Source organism: Cervus elaphus, chromosome 12, assembly GCF_910594005.1.
Source record: "Cervus elaphus chromosome 12, mCerEla1.1, whole genome shotgun sequence".
Lineage (NCBI taxonomy): Eukaryota > Metazoa > Chordata > Mammalia > Artiodactyla > Cervidae > Cervus > Cervus elaphus.
The window spans coordinates 25,693,048-25,712,676 of record NC_057826.1 but is presented as its reverse complement, the minus strand read 5'-3'; the positions used below and the strand labels follow the sequence as shown (position 1 = coordinate 25,712,676).

General features: G+C 41.7%; 2 protein-coding genes across 9 annotated transcripts in view; one reads left to right on the top strand and one right to left on the bottom strand.

Moving 5' to 3' along the window:
- ZBTB25 (zinc finger and BTB domain containing 25) overlaps positions 1 to 1,532 on the bottom strand; it is a 22,624-nt gene extending 21,092 nt beyond the window's left edge. For 2 of the 4 annotated variants that reach the window (XM_043919737.1, XM_043919740.1), the window contains exon 1: positions 1,166 to 1,532. The gene's annotated coding sequence lies outside the window, so the exon portion shown is untranslated. The other 2 variants (XM_043919739.1, XM_043919738.1) reach the window with 2 other exon arrangements.
- The window catches only part of ZBTB1 (zinc finger and BTB domain containing 1), a 27,053-nt gene continuing 7,673 nt past the window's right edge, over positions 250 to 19,629 (top strand). The window contains exons 1-3 of one of the 5 annotated variants that reach the window (XM_043919731.1): positions 2,168 to 2,454; positions 14,113 to 14,181; positions 16,364 to 19,570. In XM_043919731.1, the coding sequence (XP_043775666.1) occupies positions 16,378 to 18,519 (2,142 nt within the window). In that variant the 5' untranslated portion in view covers positions 2,168 to 2,454; positions 14,113 to 14,181; positions 16,364 to 16,377 and the 3' untranslated portion in view covers positions 18,520 to 19,570. Of the gene's footprint in view, positions 267 to 2,167; positions 2,455 to 11,817; positions 13,234 to 14,112; positions 14,182 to 16,363; positions 19,571 to 19,629 lie in introns of those variants that run through there. The other 4 variants (XM_043919732.1, XM_043919733.1, XM_043919734.1 and 1 more) reach the window with 4 other exon arrangements.

The window sequence follows — 19,629 nt, the reverse complement described above, 5'->3', positions numbered from 1 at the left end:
TTTGTGCGGGGGAGGGGGACAAGCTTTGAGCTCAAAGTACATTAATAAGCAGTCTATTCCACCTAGAAATAGTGCCAACCACATTCCTTAAGAGCCAGAGTCATCACACTAGCCAAGTCTGATTTCTCAATAACCGGAATCAAGTATAATCACCTCTAGCAGATAAGTCTCTACAGTGAGTGGGTTAAACTGGCATCGCACTCCTGGTGTGGTGAGGACTGTGAAGACCAAGACATCTAGAGCCCTGGAGTCTAGTTACTGAAGAGGTATGGGATTTCGATCAAGCTAGTCTTTTGGCCTGGTGTCCTCACCTGTAAAATGAGAGGGATGAACTGCATTTTCTATTAGGCCCCTTTGGCTTTAAGACTTGTGATTCTAAGGTGTACTTTACATACTTCACAAAATCCTGTGAGAATAGCAGCTTTGCCAAAGAGGAGTCTCAAGAGAATGCATGCCACTGGGGGGAACCGGGGCGTTAATTTATGAAACACGTCAGCTGCTGTCAATTTCCAGGTACGGCGCTAGGCGCTGCCTAAGCAATTTGACAACAGCTTGATTTCTCCAAATAAAGAGTGCTAAAGAAGGCAGCGATAGATGGAGCAGGCTTTAAAAAGAAAAACTGACTTAGAATGAGATTAACATAATCTGAAAAAAGAACTATGGAGATGAGGGGGAATTCCGGCCCTAGACACGGGTAATCACAAACGGGGCTGTGGAGGGGAGACTGAGGACAGTGCCTGCAGCATCCCGCAAGTGGCATCTGGAGACCCGCCCACTGGCGAGAGGGGTCGGGGGTGCAGCAGCCTGGAGAATGCCTCAGGCCCGTGGGGGCTACCCACACCGGGTCGCCCCGGGACCCCGAGCCGGAAGGTCTCTGTCCCTTTGAAGCGCCCCGGAGCCCAGTCCCGGCCTGCGTCGGGCCCGGCGGCCGCCTGGTGTGGGCAGAGAAAGGCCGCTCTGGATATCCTCCGCCCAGCTCTCACTGACGGTTGCCATTTTCCTCCAGTGCCCTGATTGACATCTCAAACGGACCAGAAACACCCATCTCCCCAGCTACTTGCATCTGTCCCGCGACCGGCGCAGCTGCAGGCCGCCGCCCCAGGCGGCTCGAGGCGGGAGGGACTGAGCCCGGGGCAGCCCATAGGGGCCGGGCCGCGTCGCTTACCCAGAGGCCGCCGCGGCAGGCAGGCGGCCGAGTTCTCTGTGCGGGAGGGGCGCCTCCCGCGCCGCGTACGTCACGCGGCGGCGCCGGCTCACGCACCCCGCGGCCCGCTCTCGCGCGGCTTCCCGCGCCAGCCGCCCCGCGAAGGGCCCCACGTGACCGCGCGCCTCGTAGCTGAAGAACCAGAGGCGTGGGGGCCGAAGTGTGCGTGCGTGCGTGCATACGTGCGCGCCGGCCCGCCAGCTCAACTGGCCTGGCGGGGGTCGGCCCGCGTTCCGGGTGCCTTCGCCACGGTTGCTAGTCGTGACTCTGTAGGCGGAAGCGTGGAGACCAGCCTGAGCGTCACAGGCTCCCCCCCACACACAACCGCGTGACCCGGGGACTTTCCCCAGGGTGTGCAAAAAACACAGGCACCACCTCAATTCAGAGATGGGGGCGGGAAAGGGTGCACCCGCGTCTTCGCGGGAAGAGTGAGGGCGCGGGGCCAGGGAAGCTTAAGCCCTGGGAGCCTAGGAGGGGAGGCGGGCTGGGCGGGGTGGGGCATGGCGGGGGAAGTGACTCAAGGCCAGAGGCGGACAGGCCCACGGAAGGCAAGCGTGGGGGAGGTGCGGGGAATGGGCGACCCTGAAGCGACTGGTAGCGCACGGGACGGGACGAGGGTTCCGGCGCCCCCGAACGCTAGGAACGTACTGTGAGGGAGGGTCCCAGCTGCTGGGCCCTCTGGGGCCGGGCTCTGACATCTGGACGAGTGGGAAAGCAGCAGCCTGCCCTTGGGGAGCCGGGAGGAGCCCAGTCCCATCCAGCTGTGCAAACAGGAGGAGGAGGAGGTCCCAAGCCTACCCTTGGGAAAGGGGCGAGAGGGGTGGTCAGGCCGCCGCCGCGCCGGCCCCCGCGGTGCGGGTTGCGCCAGCCTCCTCGGAGCCCGACGCAGAAACTTGTTGCAACAAACAGGCGACCGCGGGTGCCCCTAGCAGCCAGCGGCGGAGTGGGTGGGCGGTCGAGAGGGAGGGGAAGGCTGGCGGACGCCGCAGCGAACTGGTGGGCAGACCCGGAGTCGCCGCGTAAGCGGGGCCGGCTCAGTGCGGTGCAGCAGGCGCGGCTGTGCGGCAGCGGAAGTCCTTTGTTGCAGCGCAGTCCCTGGCAGAGCCAGAGCCTCTCCGCGCAGCCCAGCCCGAGCGCCGCGCGCCGCCGCCACTGCAGCTCTCGGCCCCTTCGCCTCCGCCCGCCTTTCCCGCTGCCGATTTGCCTTAAACTCCCTAAAATCTCCGCAGCCCCGGTTCCTGCTGCGGCCGGTGAGTATGTGCCAGTTATGGGGCTATTTGCGCAACTTTGGCCCGGGCCGCAGGGCGAGGGGCGGCGGGCTCGGCGGAGTGCGGGACCCGAGCGGCGCCGACCAGTGCGGGGAGCCGGAGCGCGGCGGGCGCGCGGCGAGGACCCGGTGACGGGTGACTGCCGGGCCGCCTGCTTGATCCCGCCGCCCGCCAGCGCGCCCAGTCGGGGACGTGCGGCCTCCCCGGGTCGGAGGCGAAGCCCCCACAGAGACTAGTTCCCAAATTAGTTACCTTCTTTTCCCTTTCTTTCTCTGCCTTTATTTTTTTGAGGGGGGAGGGGAGGGGAGGTGTAGACGGGAGGCGGGAGGAGCCGGTTGATTGACGTGCCCAGAGCCCGCTTCTCTCAACTTACAGCCGCGGCTCCTTGGCGTGTGGGAGGGGAAGTGTCCCGGAGCCCGAGGCCGCAGACTTGGGCGCGCTCCGAGGGAGGAGGCGTAAGAGCCGTGCAAATTCTTGCCACGCTTTTTCCCACCCCCTCTTGCCGGCACACTCGCTTTTTTGTTCAGTAAAAAGTGGTAGGTCTCGGGTTTGGGGATTTTTAGTGGAAAGATCTGTTTCCTGGGAAGAAAGTGCTTTCCTTTCCAGTGGTGGGCGCTTACTAGAGTTCTGTTAGTGTTCGGTAAATATGTTGGATGTAGATCGGGAGCAGTTACCACTAAAATATGTAGATTTGGGTCTGAGCTCAGCCACTCACTCCGTCTCCTTTCGTACCTAAGCAGCGCATCTGCGTGATCTGAAAGGCTGACATGACATTTTCCAAGCTGGGAGCGTCAGGGAGATGTTGATGAAAGTCCTTGATGTTTTCTGGGAACAGTACGGCGTTTGTATGTAATAATATTTCTAAATCAAACTGGTAGGCACGCGCAGGTTCTTTACTGGCGCGTATATTCCTATGCAATATCTATCACGTCAGGAAAACTATGCCAGGAACGAAATATTTCCCCTTTGACACTCGATCCCAAGATGTGGTCCCAGGCACTTTGAGACTTAGAATCAGTCGTTTGAGCTCAAGTTCAAGGCACTCCAGAGCAGATTTGGTGAAGGATGCCGTTCTCATGATAACTACTAAGCAATCACCACATTTTCCTTTGAAATCAGGAAATTTTGTCATTGTAAATGGATATGATGAAATTTGGAATACAAAACGATGAAGCTTGAATGCTGGCTGGCCATCAGAACCTCAAAACTTTTGAGTCACTTGCTAGATATCTAATAAAGTCTCAGTAATAACTGAATTGATTTGGGAGAAGCTAGATGGGGCTTCCTTATCTTAAACAGAAAAAATTGAACCGTAGTGATGGTGAAATACTTTCCCAGAGATTGATAAAATAATGATAGTCTGCAAGTAGAACCCTCAGTCAACATCTTACATTCATTTTAAAAGCAGGTTTCTCCATTACAACCAAATGTTCATGGTATCGAATAATAACTGCTCGAGTTAAGCAATCTTACCCGAAGCCTTTCTGTTCTTTGTACCCCCGTGTGGCCTAAATTGGAGGCAGGGGGTAGCCCTGATGCATCGTTGTCAGAGTAAAGAGAAACCGTATTTAACCAGGACCCGAGCGGGGCAGGGCAGTCTCAGACACTTGCTCTTGACCTCGTGTTTGATTTCGCTTTACTGCAGCTAAATTTTTGTACTATTTCCTCGTTCCCCTCTCTTGCCAGGCTCTGGGGAAGATACAGTTCATGGAGCTTTTTAAGGGTATCTCTTTGTTCCTTGCAGAAGAACCATTCTAATGTGCAAGAGAAAAGAAGTGTCTGCTTTCAGGCTTCTCCTCCATCCAAGAGAAGTGCTAAGCCTTTGCTATTAAGCTCTGGTCCAAAGGGGAGAAAACCATTTGAGATAAGAATACAAAAAATTTTCCATAAATTTTATTTTTAAGCTACAATCTGTTGTCTTCCCCTCTGCCCCAAAAATTTGAGATACATTTGAAAACAAACAAAAAAATTTGCTTGAGAGGTCACTTTGGTCCCTGTAGGATCTTGTCTCCTGACATTTTCTTGTGCTGTTATCTCTTACCGTAAAAATTGAAATTATTCTAATACTCTTATGGGAACCAAATTAAAAGTGATTCATGTCTTTTTTTTCCCCCTCAGAATAGAAATGCTTTTTTAAATATAAAATTCATTTTCTTTATAAAAATTCAACCTATACCAAAGTACATAAAAAACAAAAATGAAAGTAATTTTGACTCCCACTCCTTAGAGATAATCACTGTTAACAGTCAATTCCTTGTTTAAAATGAGAGGGGGCAACATTTGGTCATACTGTGCTGCTGTGTGTACCCACCCTGGCTAGGGACAGCCGTGATGATTCATGGGCTCATGAACTCATGCTCTCTGTTCACTGTTCTGATTGGTGAGAATTGGGGAGGTAGAGAAAAAGGGAAAGTTTTGCATTAGAGTGATTTAAAATTCTATGATTAAGTAACAGACATGAGAGTTTAAATATAACAGGGCTGCTATTTTGGGTTTGTCCTTATGAAGTACTTACTGTAGCTTGGCAGGCTAGTTCTCACACTTTTAATGTTAATGTTGGTGTCAAGCCTTTGATGGGTTGATTTATACTGGCCAAACTCACTAAAGCAAAACCAAACCCTCACATTTGTAAAGAGTTTCATAATTTATAGTTGGGGAGGAGTAGATATACTTATCTAAGACCACTGCCAAGTTATCACTGTGCTGATATGAGGTGAGAGGTCCCTCTGGATCTGTATCCAGAGGTAACATGCCAAACATCAAGGAAAGGAAGTTAGAGGAAAGAAGATTAACGACTGTGGGTTTCAGATGTGGCCTAGAAGGAGACAGTACATATTTAAGTTAGATTTCTAAGTATAATCATATTGTGGCACATATAAGAAGTCTTAAGAGTACAGAATCACTTATTTCTTAGCCTGGTATTTTCAAGTAGAGTAAGCTGTGAAGTAGTTGATATTCTGAAAACAAATTGCTGAAATAGTACATAGAAGTTAAATTACAACATTGGTTGAGAGTGTTGAGGACATGAGTTTTTTTTTTTCTTTTTCTGTGATTTGAATTTAAAATCACTTTCAAAATAAAATTAGAAAATTAAAAGAATTAAATATCCAACCAGATTTTCTGTTGTTTGAGATGTGATCATTTTTAGAGATAATTGAAGAGCTCCACCCTCACTTTAAATCTTTTGTATTAGAGGAGGGCTTCCTTTGATGGGCAGTGGGAATCAGCAGATGGAAGAGGAAATGGGGAGGGCAGGGTATTCTACCTGCAGTGTGGGGTTTTAGAAGAATGGGATGATTCTGGGAGGCTTAGAATGTCCAAAGGGACACTTCATTTAATAGTCATTTGCCAGGAAGAGTGTTTTCTGGCTGAAAACACTGAAACTTAGGGCTCTGAATCAAAAGAGTCAGAGTTTGAGTCCCATCTTATAAGATGAGCACTTGAGCATCAACTACTGAATCTGTTTCTTCATTCACAAAATGAGGATGGTAAAAATACCTACCTCAGGGTTGTTGTAAAAATCAGTTGTATAATGTATGGAAAATCACATTGTAATTTTTGACTATTATATAAAAGTAGCCATCATTGAAATAATGCAAAAAGTTGATAAGCAAAATAAAACTTGCCTTCTTCAACACTTATTCATTCAAAAACTGATCAAATACCAACTAAATGTCAGGCAACTGTTAGAGGCTTGGGACACAGAGATGACTAAGACAGTGCCCTGATCTCAGGGAGCTTACAGTGAAGCAGGGGAACCACATCATAATAATCCCTGCTGTTGAGTGTGGTGATAGAGCATCCCAGTTTGGATGATACATTATTTGTATGAAAGCAAAAAGGTGTTTGCTGTGTTAGTTTGGGATGAGGGGAAATATTAAATAGAGTTAAGATTTTAAAATGGAGTTAAGCTTCTTAGAATAAACATACTTTTTTTTTTTTTTTAATTTTTTCAAAATTCTGGAGGCCAGGTACTTTTTGTTGTTGTTTTTAATGATTTATTTATTTTTGGCCGTGTTGGGTCTTCATTGCTGCACAGGCTTTTTTCTAGTTGTGGCAAGCAGAGGCTACTGTCTAGTAGTGGTGCACGGGCTTCTCATTGGGTGGTTTCTCATGTTGTGGAGCACAGGCTCTAGGACACGTGGGCTCAGTAGTTGCAGCTCCTGGGCTCTGAAGCACGGGCTCAATAGTTGTGGCACATGGTCTTAGTTGCTCTGCAGCATGTGGGATCTTCCCAGATCAGGGACTGAACCAGTCTCCTGCACTGGCAGGCAGATTCTTTACTACTGAGCCACCAGGGAAGCCCCTGAATATACTTTTTATGGTACTCTTTTTTATTGGTTTCAAGGTGTGTGAAGTTTTCAGGATTTTGGTTAAAATTAAAAATTTAACACTTGGAGCTACACAATTGAAAACAATACAATTAAAAATATATGTGGACTTGCTGAAAAAGGAAGCTGGATAGTCCCTCCCATCATCTTAGAGCTGCCTCACCAGTTTTCATTCAGCAACATTTACTGAGTACACACTGTGCTGCAGAGAATCGAACAAGCTAAAGTCCTGGCCTTCAAGTTGCTCAGAGTCTAGCTGGGAGACCAACATGTGGATAGTTGTGGTAACTTATTCTTATTTAGCAGTTGCTCCATGACACACCTCCTTACAGTAACCCTAAACCCTAGGGAAGATTGTGTGTTAGTTGTTCAGTTGTGTCCAATTCTTCGTAACCCCATGGACTGTGGCCCTCCTTGTGCCTTTGTCCATGGAATTCTCCAGCCAAGAATACTGGAGTGGGTTGTCATTCCCTTCTCCAGGGGATCTTCCCGACCTAGGGATCAAACGCAGGTCTCCTGCATTGCAGGCAGATTCTTTACTCCCAGAGCCACCAGGGAAGCCCCAGGGAGGATTATCATCCCCGTTCTCAGATGAGAGAATTGAGGCACAGATGTAACCTGCTCGAGTTCATACATCTACTAAGTGACAGAGCCAGAATTTGAATCCAGGCAGTCTGGTTAGTCTGTGCATTAACGTCTGCTTTATGTTGCTGTTCTGATGATTTAAAAAATAGCATAGTTAATGCAAAATAAAGAAATAATACACAGTAATATCAAAACCTAAAACACCGGGAGAGGGAGGTCTTACAGAGGACTTTCTGGAGAAGGTGATTAACTGATTCTTAAGAGATATGTGGTGGGTTCAGACAGTTAGCTGAAAACAGACAGCTAAAAACCAGTTAGCATGAATAAAAATGGAGGTAAGAAATACATGAAGTATATGGAGTTGGAGGATAGGGGAGGTGGCAAGCAGTTTGATGCTGCTTGTCTGAAGTTTGAAGCAGTAAGTAACCACATAGGAGACTAGATGGGTGGACAGGAAGGGCTTTTGTATGCTTTCCTTAAGGAGTTTGCATTTCAGTCTGAGGGTATGTGAAAGGACTCAGAGAAGCAGAATGACAAGGTCTGATTTTTGTTCTTTATGATCATCTGAGGGTGAACGATAGATTTGAGGAAGCAGTTAAGGAGCCTATTGTAATAATTTAGGACAGGAAAGGTAAGGATGGAATAGAGGGGCAAATTTGAGAAATATTTAGTGAGAAAATTGGTAAAACTTAGTAAACTGAGGCAGAAGTCCTAGGTGACTCACAAGTATCTGGATGGTTAGTGCATGATGGAAGCGGGGGAAGAGCAGTTTTAGGTGGGTCTCAGACAAAATCACAGAGTGAGCATGTTGAAGAATAGGGTTCCACAAAATGAACCCTAAGAATATGAATGCCACGTGCAAAAAGGGACTTCCTGGTGAAGCTGCCTTTTGCTGAGATAAGCCTGCTGTTCACCCAGTGCCCTCTGGTGGTCAGAAGATGCCATGTTGCCTTCTCAGGATGAACAGATCAAAATGTAGACTGAATTAAATGCTTTTCCTTTTCCCCTCCTGGAGAGAGAAAATATTTCAGAAGTCACTGTTTCCTTTGCATTCTGTGTGAATAAATTCATTTCCTAGACCTAGTACCTTGCCTACAGTAACACCTCAGTTATTCAGAAGTTATTTGGTTGACAACCTCAGCAAAGAGTAAGGCAGTTTGTTGCCTATCAAAAATTAAGATAGGTTAAACAAAGTGCATGAATTAAAACCTTATCATACTCATAGAACACTTCCCTAGTCCTCACAGAAAATTAAATTATTTATGTAGACTCAGTTTCAATGAGTTTTTGTTGAATTTCATAACCCATAACAGAAGTGCTGGGCTACAGGAGATCAGCAGACCTTTTAGAGGTGACAGCAGTTGGCCTGGACAAGTAAGGAGACAGAAAAATACTAACCACCCACAAACTACACTCTCCAAAAGTATAATAGCCTCAGGCCGTTTTGTGTAGGTGCAAACAAACCTTGCAAATTTGAACAGTTCCTATTTTTCAGAAAAACAAAACTGATGCAGAGGAGCTAGTAGACAGCCAGATGTTGCTGTATGTGGGGGGCAGCTGTTAGAATTTTAGGAGGAGTCCCAGACCAGAATTAAAGAGACCAAGGTCCTATCCTGTCATCTACAAAAATTAGATATGACTTTGAGTATATGACTTAATATCTCAGGGCCTCAGTTCATTTTCTCATCTATAAAGCAGCAGGTTGAACTTGATCACTTGGTAAAATTCTGTGAATTTTGTTCACAAGGATGACATTAATGTTTAAGAAAAATTCTATTGCTCTTGGATTAGAAAGACAGTTTTCATCTCTAGTTTATATACGAGTTCCATGAGGAGTATGGTTATCTCTATTTTATAGTTGAGAAAGCAGGCTCAGAGAGGTGAAAATTTGTAGTTGGGTAAGTAGGAGAGCTGGTATTCAAATCTATCAATGTCTGCTCCCTGGGTTCTTATTTAATATTTTCATTTAACAAGCATGCATTAAGTGCCAACTCCATGGGAATTGTGCTAGGCACAGGGAACACAAAGGCCATTAAGCTTGTCCCCGTCCTAGAGAGCTGAGTGTAGTAGGCATTGCTGTATAGTCCCTCTGTTAGTGCTAAAGGTGCAAGTATTAATACTACTACAGAACGGTTGGTGCTAGTGGTAAGGAACCTGCCTACTAATGCAGGAGACTTACGAGACATGGGTTTGATTTCTGGGTGAGGAAGATCCATTGGAGCCGGGCACGGCAACCCACTCCAGTGTTCTTGCCTAGAGAATCCCATGGACAGAGGAGCCTGGTGGACTACAGTCCATAGGGTCACACAGAGTCAATCACAACTGAATTGACTTAGCATGGCATGCTCTGCACAGCACAGCACAGTTAGGACAAATTAATACACAGCCTCATTGGGGTTCTTAAAAGACTTTATGGTGTGAGGACAGAATGGAGCCACCATTTATAGCTTTGTTTCTATGGGAATATGTTTTAAGTTCCAAATAAAAGTTTTGGAACATAACCCAGTATAATTTCAGAACTTCCTGTACTAACTACTGAATTTGCAGTCTAATAATCAGTCAGGATGCCTATTCTAAAAAGTGAATAAAATACTCTAAACTTTATCATGACTGTCCAATTTCAGTACCTTGAATAAAAATCTGTTCTCTTTAGGAAACAAACCTGTATAACCAGTTCTTCCTGGAAATCTCAAGGAAAAAACCAAAAGAATTTTACTTAGGTTAAATTTAGAGATTGGAGCACTGTATACCCTGGAAAACGGTATTCTAGGAAGAATTTTGCCAAGGTGACCTTATTTTTATAGGCAGCAAAGTCATTAAGGCTATGATCTCAGGCTCAAGAGTCATATTGCTTGTGTTCTAATCTCACCAAGTTCTCTATGGTCCTAGGAAGGTTATAGAACATTGTGTTCTGTTTTATCTGAAAATGGGTCTTAGAACATACTTTGTAGGATTGTTATGAGGATTAAATGATCAAATGATATACATATTTACATGCACATATACATGTTTTATATATAATACTATATATCTTACTATTGACATGCCAGGCTCCAGTTTAAGCAGATGTTACACACACACACATCTGCTTGATAGTAAGGCCAGTGAAACAAATTTATCTTCCCTCCCATTACATTTTCAAGCTTTTATTTTTGCTGATGTGTACCTCTCCCCAGTTGTTTTACGTACACACCAATGCAGATATCTGAAATGTCTTTCCCCTTGCTTTCTACTTTTCTTTCTTATCCTCATTTATGGAGACTTTAGTCAAATCCTTCCTAAAAGCCACTGTTCTAGTACAATTCATGCTTTTCTCTTACTGAACTTTATTGAATATAATTTAGTATTTAATTTTTCTCAAATTGTTTCCTGGTTTAAAATGTAATCCCTCAGGGAATTCCCTGGTGGTCTTCTAGTGATTAGGACCCAGCACATTCACTGCCGGGGCACGGGTTCAATCTGTGGTCGAGGAACTAAGATCCCACAAGCTGCACCACTCAGCAAAATAAAAAAATAAAATGTAACCCCTCATATGGAATTAGCTCTACCATATCCCATCCTTCTCTACCCTCCACCTCAGTGCTTTATGCTGTGTTAGGAACATGGTGGGTGTTTAATACATTCTGATATTCTGGTTTATAAGCAGAAGAGAATCCTTTCACTATATTTCAGGCTTCTTAGGAATCTAGTCTATAGCCCTCAAGTTAAGTCCATAGACATACATTTATCATATAAGACATAGAAATAGATATGAGGAAATGAACGTATGTACTTACAATTACCTTTGAGACCCAGAGGTAATTGTTAGTAGTTCAGAGATTCGGATGCTGAACTGTAAACTCAACTGCGTGTGTGTGCTCAGTCGTGTCTGACTCTTTGTGACCCTGTGGACTGTAGCCCTCCCAGGCTCCTCTGTCCATGGGATTTTTCCAGGCAAGAAGACTGGAGTGGGTTGTCATTTCCTTTTCCAGGGATCTTCCCAACCCAGGGATTGAACTCAGCTCTCCTGCATTGGCAGGAAGATTCTTTACTACTGAGCCACCTGGGAAGCCCTGAGCTATGCAAATGGTTCTCAGAGGAGTGTTCTTAGTAATGCAAGTCAGTGACACAGATTAGAGGGTGGTTATTCGCCTTATGGAAGGAGTCACTCCAAAATTCCTTTAACTTACTTTTTCATTTACTTTATAGGCTTATTTATAGACCCTTACCTTATCATTTGACTAAAGCTATGGCAGTACTCTTGCCTGGAAAATCCCATGGACAGAGGAGCCTGGTAGGCTGCAGTCCATGGGGTCGGACATGACTGAGCAACTTCCCTTTCACTTTTCACTTTCATGCATTGGAGAAGGAAATGGCAACCCACTCCAGTGTTCTTGCCTGGAGAATCCCAGGGAGGGGGGAGCCTGGTGGGCTTCTGTCTATGGGGTCGCATAGAGTCAGACACGACTGAAGCGACTTAGCAGCAGCAGGGCAACAGAAAACATCCAGCAAAAATGTTTTTTTCCATTTAAGAGCTTTAGCAATGAAGGAAAAGTATTTCTGAAACCTTACTATGTCAGTGAGAAATTTACTGAAAGAGCTTAAAGTATAATTTAGGGAACACATCTACTGAATAAGACTAGATGCACATATACAGACACAACCACATTATAGATGGAGTTCAGATATTGTATAGTTTCTTGTGCAAGGATCTTAATAAATCTCGTGTTGAGGACTCATGCCCAATCCTTGCTGACTGTTCTTTGCAGAAGGGCACGCTGCAAGGAGTATGTAGTAACAAGACTGTTTAGTGGTTAGTACCATCTGGATGGTCAGGAATACCAGTTCCTACTTTATCACAGTTAGCCCTCCTTGATACATTGTTTTAACAGCGCTACATCACTGTCCTAGGAAATATGCCTGTTGGACCAGATTATATCTCTAAACTCTAAAAGCCTCTGAGTATCTAAATTACTGAATATTCTTAATGTGCTTGGTAGCTGGTTTTGAATTTGAGAAAGCTGGTTAAACTTTTTCAAACTAAAATTTTAAAAATCCAGTGCATCACCTAACTCCTTACTCCTCTAGAGAACTACATCCACATTGGGTTTCCTTTTAGCCTTGGGAGAACCCTCGGCTTTGGATCAACTTTGGTTTCTGCTCTCAACCCCAGCCTTTGACGTGTAGCTGTACAAACTTGCTCTACCAGTGATGCGGCTAGTAATATACAAACAAAAGCAATCAGAATATCATTATAAAAACAAGACTTGAAATCTAAACATTTGTTAAAAACAGGTAACAAGCTTTACTGTAACAAAGTTCACTGTGTTTTTGGGGTAGCATTATTAAAGATATAAAAAAAAAAAGCAAACTTCTTTTGGAATTTGAGTGAAACTTGTTTTTTCCTTCCCCCACCCCCGCCGCATGTCCAAGTGAAACTATTGTTTAATAAAAGTGAGTGAAAATAAAGATTTTAATGCAAAATTATTCTCAAGACATAACAAGCTAAAAGTCTCACAGGAATTTAGATCTTTCACCTCCTGCCTTTCTGTTTGTTTTTGTTTTGGTGTTATTAAGCCGCCTTAAAGCTTTTCTGAATGAGGCGTAACAAGAAGAGAGTTGTTCATGCTAATGTGTGAATGATTGCTATTAAAGGTTACTCTCCCTAAAATCAGCTTTACTCAGAACTTGGTTGTAATGTTGTGGAAACTACAGTTTTAGATCAGCCTAAGAGCTGTAGTGTTAGCATTAATTTATGAGGGGAAAATAGAAATACAGAGATGTGGTGGTGGGATTCATACTCAGGTCTGTTGGACCCTGAGCCCTTGTTCTGTCCATCGCGGCACATTGCCTTCGTGCATAGTAGGTGAGTATGTGTTGAGTGAAGTAACTCATCTAGAAAAATAAGTTGCCCTCAGTGATGTATCTTTGAGATTATAGGATACCTATGTTGTTGCTGATTCTCAGTACTTTATACAGTGCCTGGTACACCAAAATACTCAACAGATTTTTTAGTTAATGTGTGTTAAAAATGCTCTTGATTCTTTTACTTGTCTTAGTGTTTTGTTTGACACAGAATGTATGTTCAATAATTTAAGTGAATTATAACTGTAGCTACAGATGCGCCTATCATATTGGTCTATGTGGCTGCATTCATTTTGCTTGCTGACCATAAAACTGCTTTTCCTTTAGATTAGAAAGGTCTTTGGAGCTTTTAGGCTCTTAATGTCATTATTTCAATCATAAGACATTTAAACCTGAAACTTTTAACAGATAAACTGCTGGCTTTCATACAGATGGGCTCTTATTTGGAAGGAAATTTTAAGACTGTCTAGTCAGACTTCCCTCCTGTGCTTAAGGAAGCATCACCACCATCACAACTGCCACTATTACTTCCATTAGTTATCACATGCCAAGCACTAAACATTTCACACATGGCTCCTGTGAAGTCTCATGTTGATACGATTTTTGAGGTGTAATTATCCCCACTTTGACAGTTCAGAAAATTTGGGGTCAATGAGGACAAACAGGTTATCTAAGGTGGCAAAGCTAAGTTGGAACTCAGGCCTATCTGACCCAAAGCCTGTGCCCTTTTCACTGTACTGTCCTCAACAAAGTTTCTTCCCTGCTTCTAGATGGGACAGTCATTATCCTCTAGATGAGTTTGTTTCATTTTTTAACAACTCTTATTATTAGAAGAAAATTTGAGATAATATCTATCCTTCTACCTCTTTATTCATTAAAGGTCTCTCTGAATCCTGTAGAACAGTGGTGTCCCCAGTCTTTTTGGCACCAGGGACCGGTTTCGTGGAAGGCAAGTTTTCCAAGGTCTGGGGCCAGGGGGGTAGTTTTGAGATGAGTCAAGTGCATTACATTTATTATGCACTTTATTATTATGCACTTCATCAGCTCCACCTCACATCATTAAGCATTAGATCCTGGAGGTTGGGGACCCTTGCTGTAAAATGTCTACAGATCTAGAAATCTCATCCTACATAAAATGGGCTTGAGGTCAATACTTGTGTGTGAATGTGTGTTTTAACTCTTTAAATAAGGTTTTGTTGCTGTTGTTTTATGTTCTTGTAATCTTTATATAACTTCATAGCTTGTGGTTATTTACTTGACTTTCCATCCTGAAAACTTTTCTCATTTTCTTTTATAGCCTTCATTCATAAATATAATTTTCATAAAGGCCACATGACAGTGAATTTTAGGAAGTGGATTTACCTTGGTTTACTTACAACTCCCTTATTACCAGGCATTTTGAGTTATAAATAACACATTGATAAATATCTGAGCATACGTTGCATTTTGTATATATTTACATACTGAACATGACTCAATTCTGGTATAGATACCTAAGTTACACAAGGTTGAAATATTATACCTACTTGTAATACTACATGATCTGGCTTCTAGAAGAGGCCCAGACGTTTCAATTTAAAGATGGCAGTAGGTCTCATAAGCCCTTTTCATTTCACCAGGGGCACATCCCTACTGTGTAACTCTGATTTCAGGCAGGAAAAAAACAAGCAGGGTGATCTTTAGGCAGTGGGGGACAGGGGTATGTGACCCACATGTGATTTGTGACAGATAAAAAGCAAGTAGAAGTAAGCAAATTTAGATAATTTCTAATTATCACTGCAGAGATTAAAAGGTTTGGAGACATGGATGTTTTATTTTTCTGAACAGCTTGTTCAGTTGTTCTTTTTATGTTCAGTCAAATTGCGTAGGAACTTGTTTTCAAGTAGAAGATAGATTCTGAAGTTTTATTTATACAGGTTAAAAATTAAGGCTAAAATTGGCTCTTCCTTTAGCTTTGTAATATAACTGGACTTACAGTGCTCCTCTCTTTATTCAGCATCAGCTCTGTACCTTAAAAATATTTATATGTTGATAAGTGAAGAAAACTAGTTGCAGAAAGGTATATACAGTACAATATCATTTAGGTTAAAAAAAAAAAAACCCGAAGTAAAACTATTTGTATGGTATGTAGTGGGTACTCAATAGCTGTTGACTCTGTATGCATACATATAAACAGATCTGAAGATAAATAATTGGAGAGGTTATCTCTGGAAAGAGGTATGTGACCTAAGGTGCGTTTTTATTCTATGTACTTTTATGTTTTAATTCTTTTCAATAACCATGTGTTACTTTTGTATATCTTTTTTTAATGATTGAAAAATGAAGAAAAATTTACAATCTAAGGACAGATACCTCCTTCCCAAATAGGTCCCCTGTTTCTTTATACAGAATTATTCCTTCTCCAATAAATTAAGAGACAGGCATTGACCAAACCTATTTGCTTGGTGCCATTTGCATGTAATCTAATAAGCTTTAGCGAGTAGAATTTTTCTAAGGAAACTTTCAAACATACAAAAATAGAAATAAATCTACCTCTTAGCTTCGATAGTTATCACCACAGGACCAGTCTTATATCATTTATAGCCCCATACCCACCCACTAGATTATTTTCAAGCATATCCTAGATGTATCATTTCATCAGTAAACACAGCAGTATGTGTATCTAAAAGATAGGATGCTTTTAACACAACCAAAATACCTGTATCACACTTAAGGATGAGCAATAATTCCTTTATATCAATCACCTGAAGAGTTTTTAATATTCTGCAATTGAATTACTATCTTTAAATTCAAATTGCTATTTTATTTGTTTTCACTGTTTATATTCTTCAAGTACTTTAAAACTAGTGTCTTTTTTCCTTTCAAATTTAGTTTGAAATTGCATGTTTCCTCCTTGAGTTGTAAAGAAACCAAAATGATGGGTTTTGCTTTTGATACCTTTGCTTGTATTTTGTATTTCTTAAAATAAAAATGAGAAGCTTGAATAAATGGCTGGGTATCTTCACCTTTAAGTTTTAAAAATGATTCAGGTATATATTAATTGAGTTTTACTACATTAGAATGGACAGCTTTTTTTTTTTTAAGTGCTTTTCTGATTTCTTGTCTGACTTTAATGTTTTTGTTTTACATAGGTCTCTACTAGAAGATGGCAAAGCCCAGCCACAGCAGCTATGTCCTTCAGCAGCTAAACAACCAAAGGGAATGGGGTTTTCTTTGTGACTGTTGTATTGCAATTGATGACATTTACTTTCAAGCACACAAAGCAGTTCTAGCTGCCTGTAGCTCCTATTTTAGAATGTTTTTCATGAACCATCAACATAGTACTGCACAACTGAATCTCAGCAACATGAAAATTAGTGCTGAGTGTTTTGATCTCATCTTGCAGTTCATGTATTTAGGAAAAATTATGACAGCTCCTTCCAGTTTTGAACAGTTTAAAGTGGCAATGAACTACCTACAGCTGTACAATGTTCCTGACTGCTTAGAAGACATACAGGATGCAGACTGTTCTAGTTCAAAATGTTCATCTTCTGCTTCTAGCAAACAGAACAGCAAAATGATATTTGGGGTGAGAATGTATGAAGACACTGTGGCTAGAAATGGCAGTGAAGCTAATAGGTGGTGTGCAGAGCCAAGTTCAACAGTGAATACACCACATAATAGAGAGCCTGATGAAGAGTCGTTGCAATTAGGTAATTTTCCTGAGCCATTATTTGATGTATGTAAAAAGAGTTCTGTGTCCAAATTATCTACTCCAAAAGAACGTGTATCACGACGCTTTGGACGGAGTTTTACCTGTGATAGTTGTGGATTTGGCTTTAGCTGTGAAAAATTATTAGATGAGCATGTACTAACCTGTACTAACAGACATTCATACCAAAACACAAGATCCTATCATAGATTAGTGGATATTAGAGATGGAAAAGACAGTAATATCAAAGCTGAATTTAGTGAAAAGGATTCTTCTAAAACCTTTTCTGCACAGACAGACAAATACAGAGGAGACACAAGCCAGGCTGCTGATGATTCAGCTTCAACCACTGGAAGCAGAAAAAGTAGCACAGTGGAGTCTGAACTAGCCAGTGAAGAAAAGAGCAGAGCCGCTGAGAGGAAAAGAATCATCATTAAGATGGAACCAGAGGATATTCCTACAGATGAACTGAAAGACTTTAACATTATTAAAGTTACTGATAAAGACTGTAATGAGTCCACTGACAATGATGAGTTAGAAGACGAAGCTGAAGAGCCATTTTATAGATACTACGTTGAAGAAGATGTCAGTATTAAAAAAAGTGGGAGGAAAACTCTAAAACCTCGGATGTCAATAAATGCTGATGAAAGAGGTGGTTTAGAAAACATGAGGCCACCGAACAACAACAGTCCTGTACAAGAAGACACTGAAAATGCTTCTTGTGAGCTGTGTGGGCTCACAATAACTGAGGAGGACCTGTCATCTCATTACTTAGCCAAACACATCGAAAATATCTGCGCATGTGGCAAATGTGGACAAATACTTGTGAAGGGTAGACAGCTTCAGGAGCATGCCCAGAGATGTGGAGAGCCCCAAGATCTGACCATGAATGGGTTAGGAAATGCCGAGGAGAAGATGGACATGGAAGAGAATCCTGATGAACAGTCAGAAATAAGGGATATGTTTGTTGAAATGTTGGATGACTTTAGAGACAATCATTTCCAGATAAACAGTATCCAAAAAAAGCAGTTATTTAAACATTCTGCCTGTCCTTTTCGATGTCCTAATTGTGGCCAGCGATTTGAAACTGAAAATCTAGTGGTTGAACATATGTCTAGCTGCCTAGACCAAGAAATGTTTAAGAGTGCCATCATGGAAGAGAATGAAAGAGATCACAGACGAAAGCATTTTTGTAACCTGTGTGGGAAAGGATTTTATCAGCGGTGTCACTTAAGAGAACACTATACTGTTCATACCAAGGAAAAACAGTTTGTTTGTCAGACATGTGGGAAGCAATTTTTAAGAGAACGTCAGTTGCGTCTGCACAATGACATGCACAAAGGCATGGCCAGGTATGTCTGTTCCATTTGTGATCAAGGCAACTTCAGAAAACATGACCATGTACGGCATATGATTTCTCATTTATCTGCTGGTGAGACTATATGCCAGGTCTGCTTTCAGATATTTCCAAATAATGAACAGTTGGAACAGCACATGGATATTCATCTGTATACATGTGGAATATGTGGAGCAAAATTTAACTTGAGGAAAGATATGAGATCACATTATAATGCCAAGCATTTGAAAAGAACATAAGGATTTTCTACTGTATAATGTTTAGCTGATAGGAGACAAAACACCAAAGCAAAGGATATGACCTGTTTAGAAAATGATTTTATAAGATGACTTGCTGAAAAAAATTTTCAAGGCCCTTTTACCTTTAATATTTTTGTTTAGGATCTTAAGTATCTACATTTTAGGTGTTATTAAATGTTTATCATTTTTGTTATTTCTTAATAGAATTCTTTGTTTTTAGTTTGTTTTAGCTATGATTAAAATTACTTTTAAATGTAGATTACAAGTGGTTGTTACCCCTTCAGTGACTATTGAAGCTTAGGTTGTTTTTTTTTTAATCAATAATGTGATGATGTCACAATTTTTATTTTTTATTTTGTTTTTTAAGGCTACCTTGTGAAATTTTAAACCCAATATCATTGGCCATTCCTGTTTAAATTAAAAAAAAATTTTTTTTAAGTAGTTATTTAAAACTATCCCATTTACTTTAGCTTTTTTTTTTTTGTAAGTTGAACAATGATTTAGCCACTGTTTATTTCCCTGTCTTACCAGTGAAATTCATATTCTTAAATTGAAAACTTAGTAGGCAGGTTAGGTGCGCTGAATCTAACCTTGAAGGTTGACATGGGCTCAAACTTGGCCTAAAAAGATTGATGGACCTAAGGAAATTCCTATAAATGAATATTTCCTATAATTGATAAAATATTATCATTTAATAATCACATTTAAAACTTATATTAAGTGTAAAAACCCAATGACTTTACTCCACTTGACAAATTAGTGGGGACAAGTCATTTTGTTTTGTGATATTAAATTTAACTATGATAGTTAATTAAAAAAGCATATCTTGTATTCATTTAAAATAATTTAAAATATTTTGATTTCTAAAGTGTGTTAGTTTATCAATTATTTTTGTTTATAAATAGACTTTAATAGCTTTCTAGGAAGATGACATCTAAAGGAAAATGACTTTTCACCTTTAAAATGACATACTTTTGGAACTTACTTTGAGATTTGAGAAAGCTGCCATGTATATTGATAAATCTAATAAAATAAAGAAATCAATCACAAATCTGGTTGTTCTATAAAAGTAGAGTGTGCAAAAAAACATGTCTTGTGTTTTATACTAAG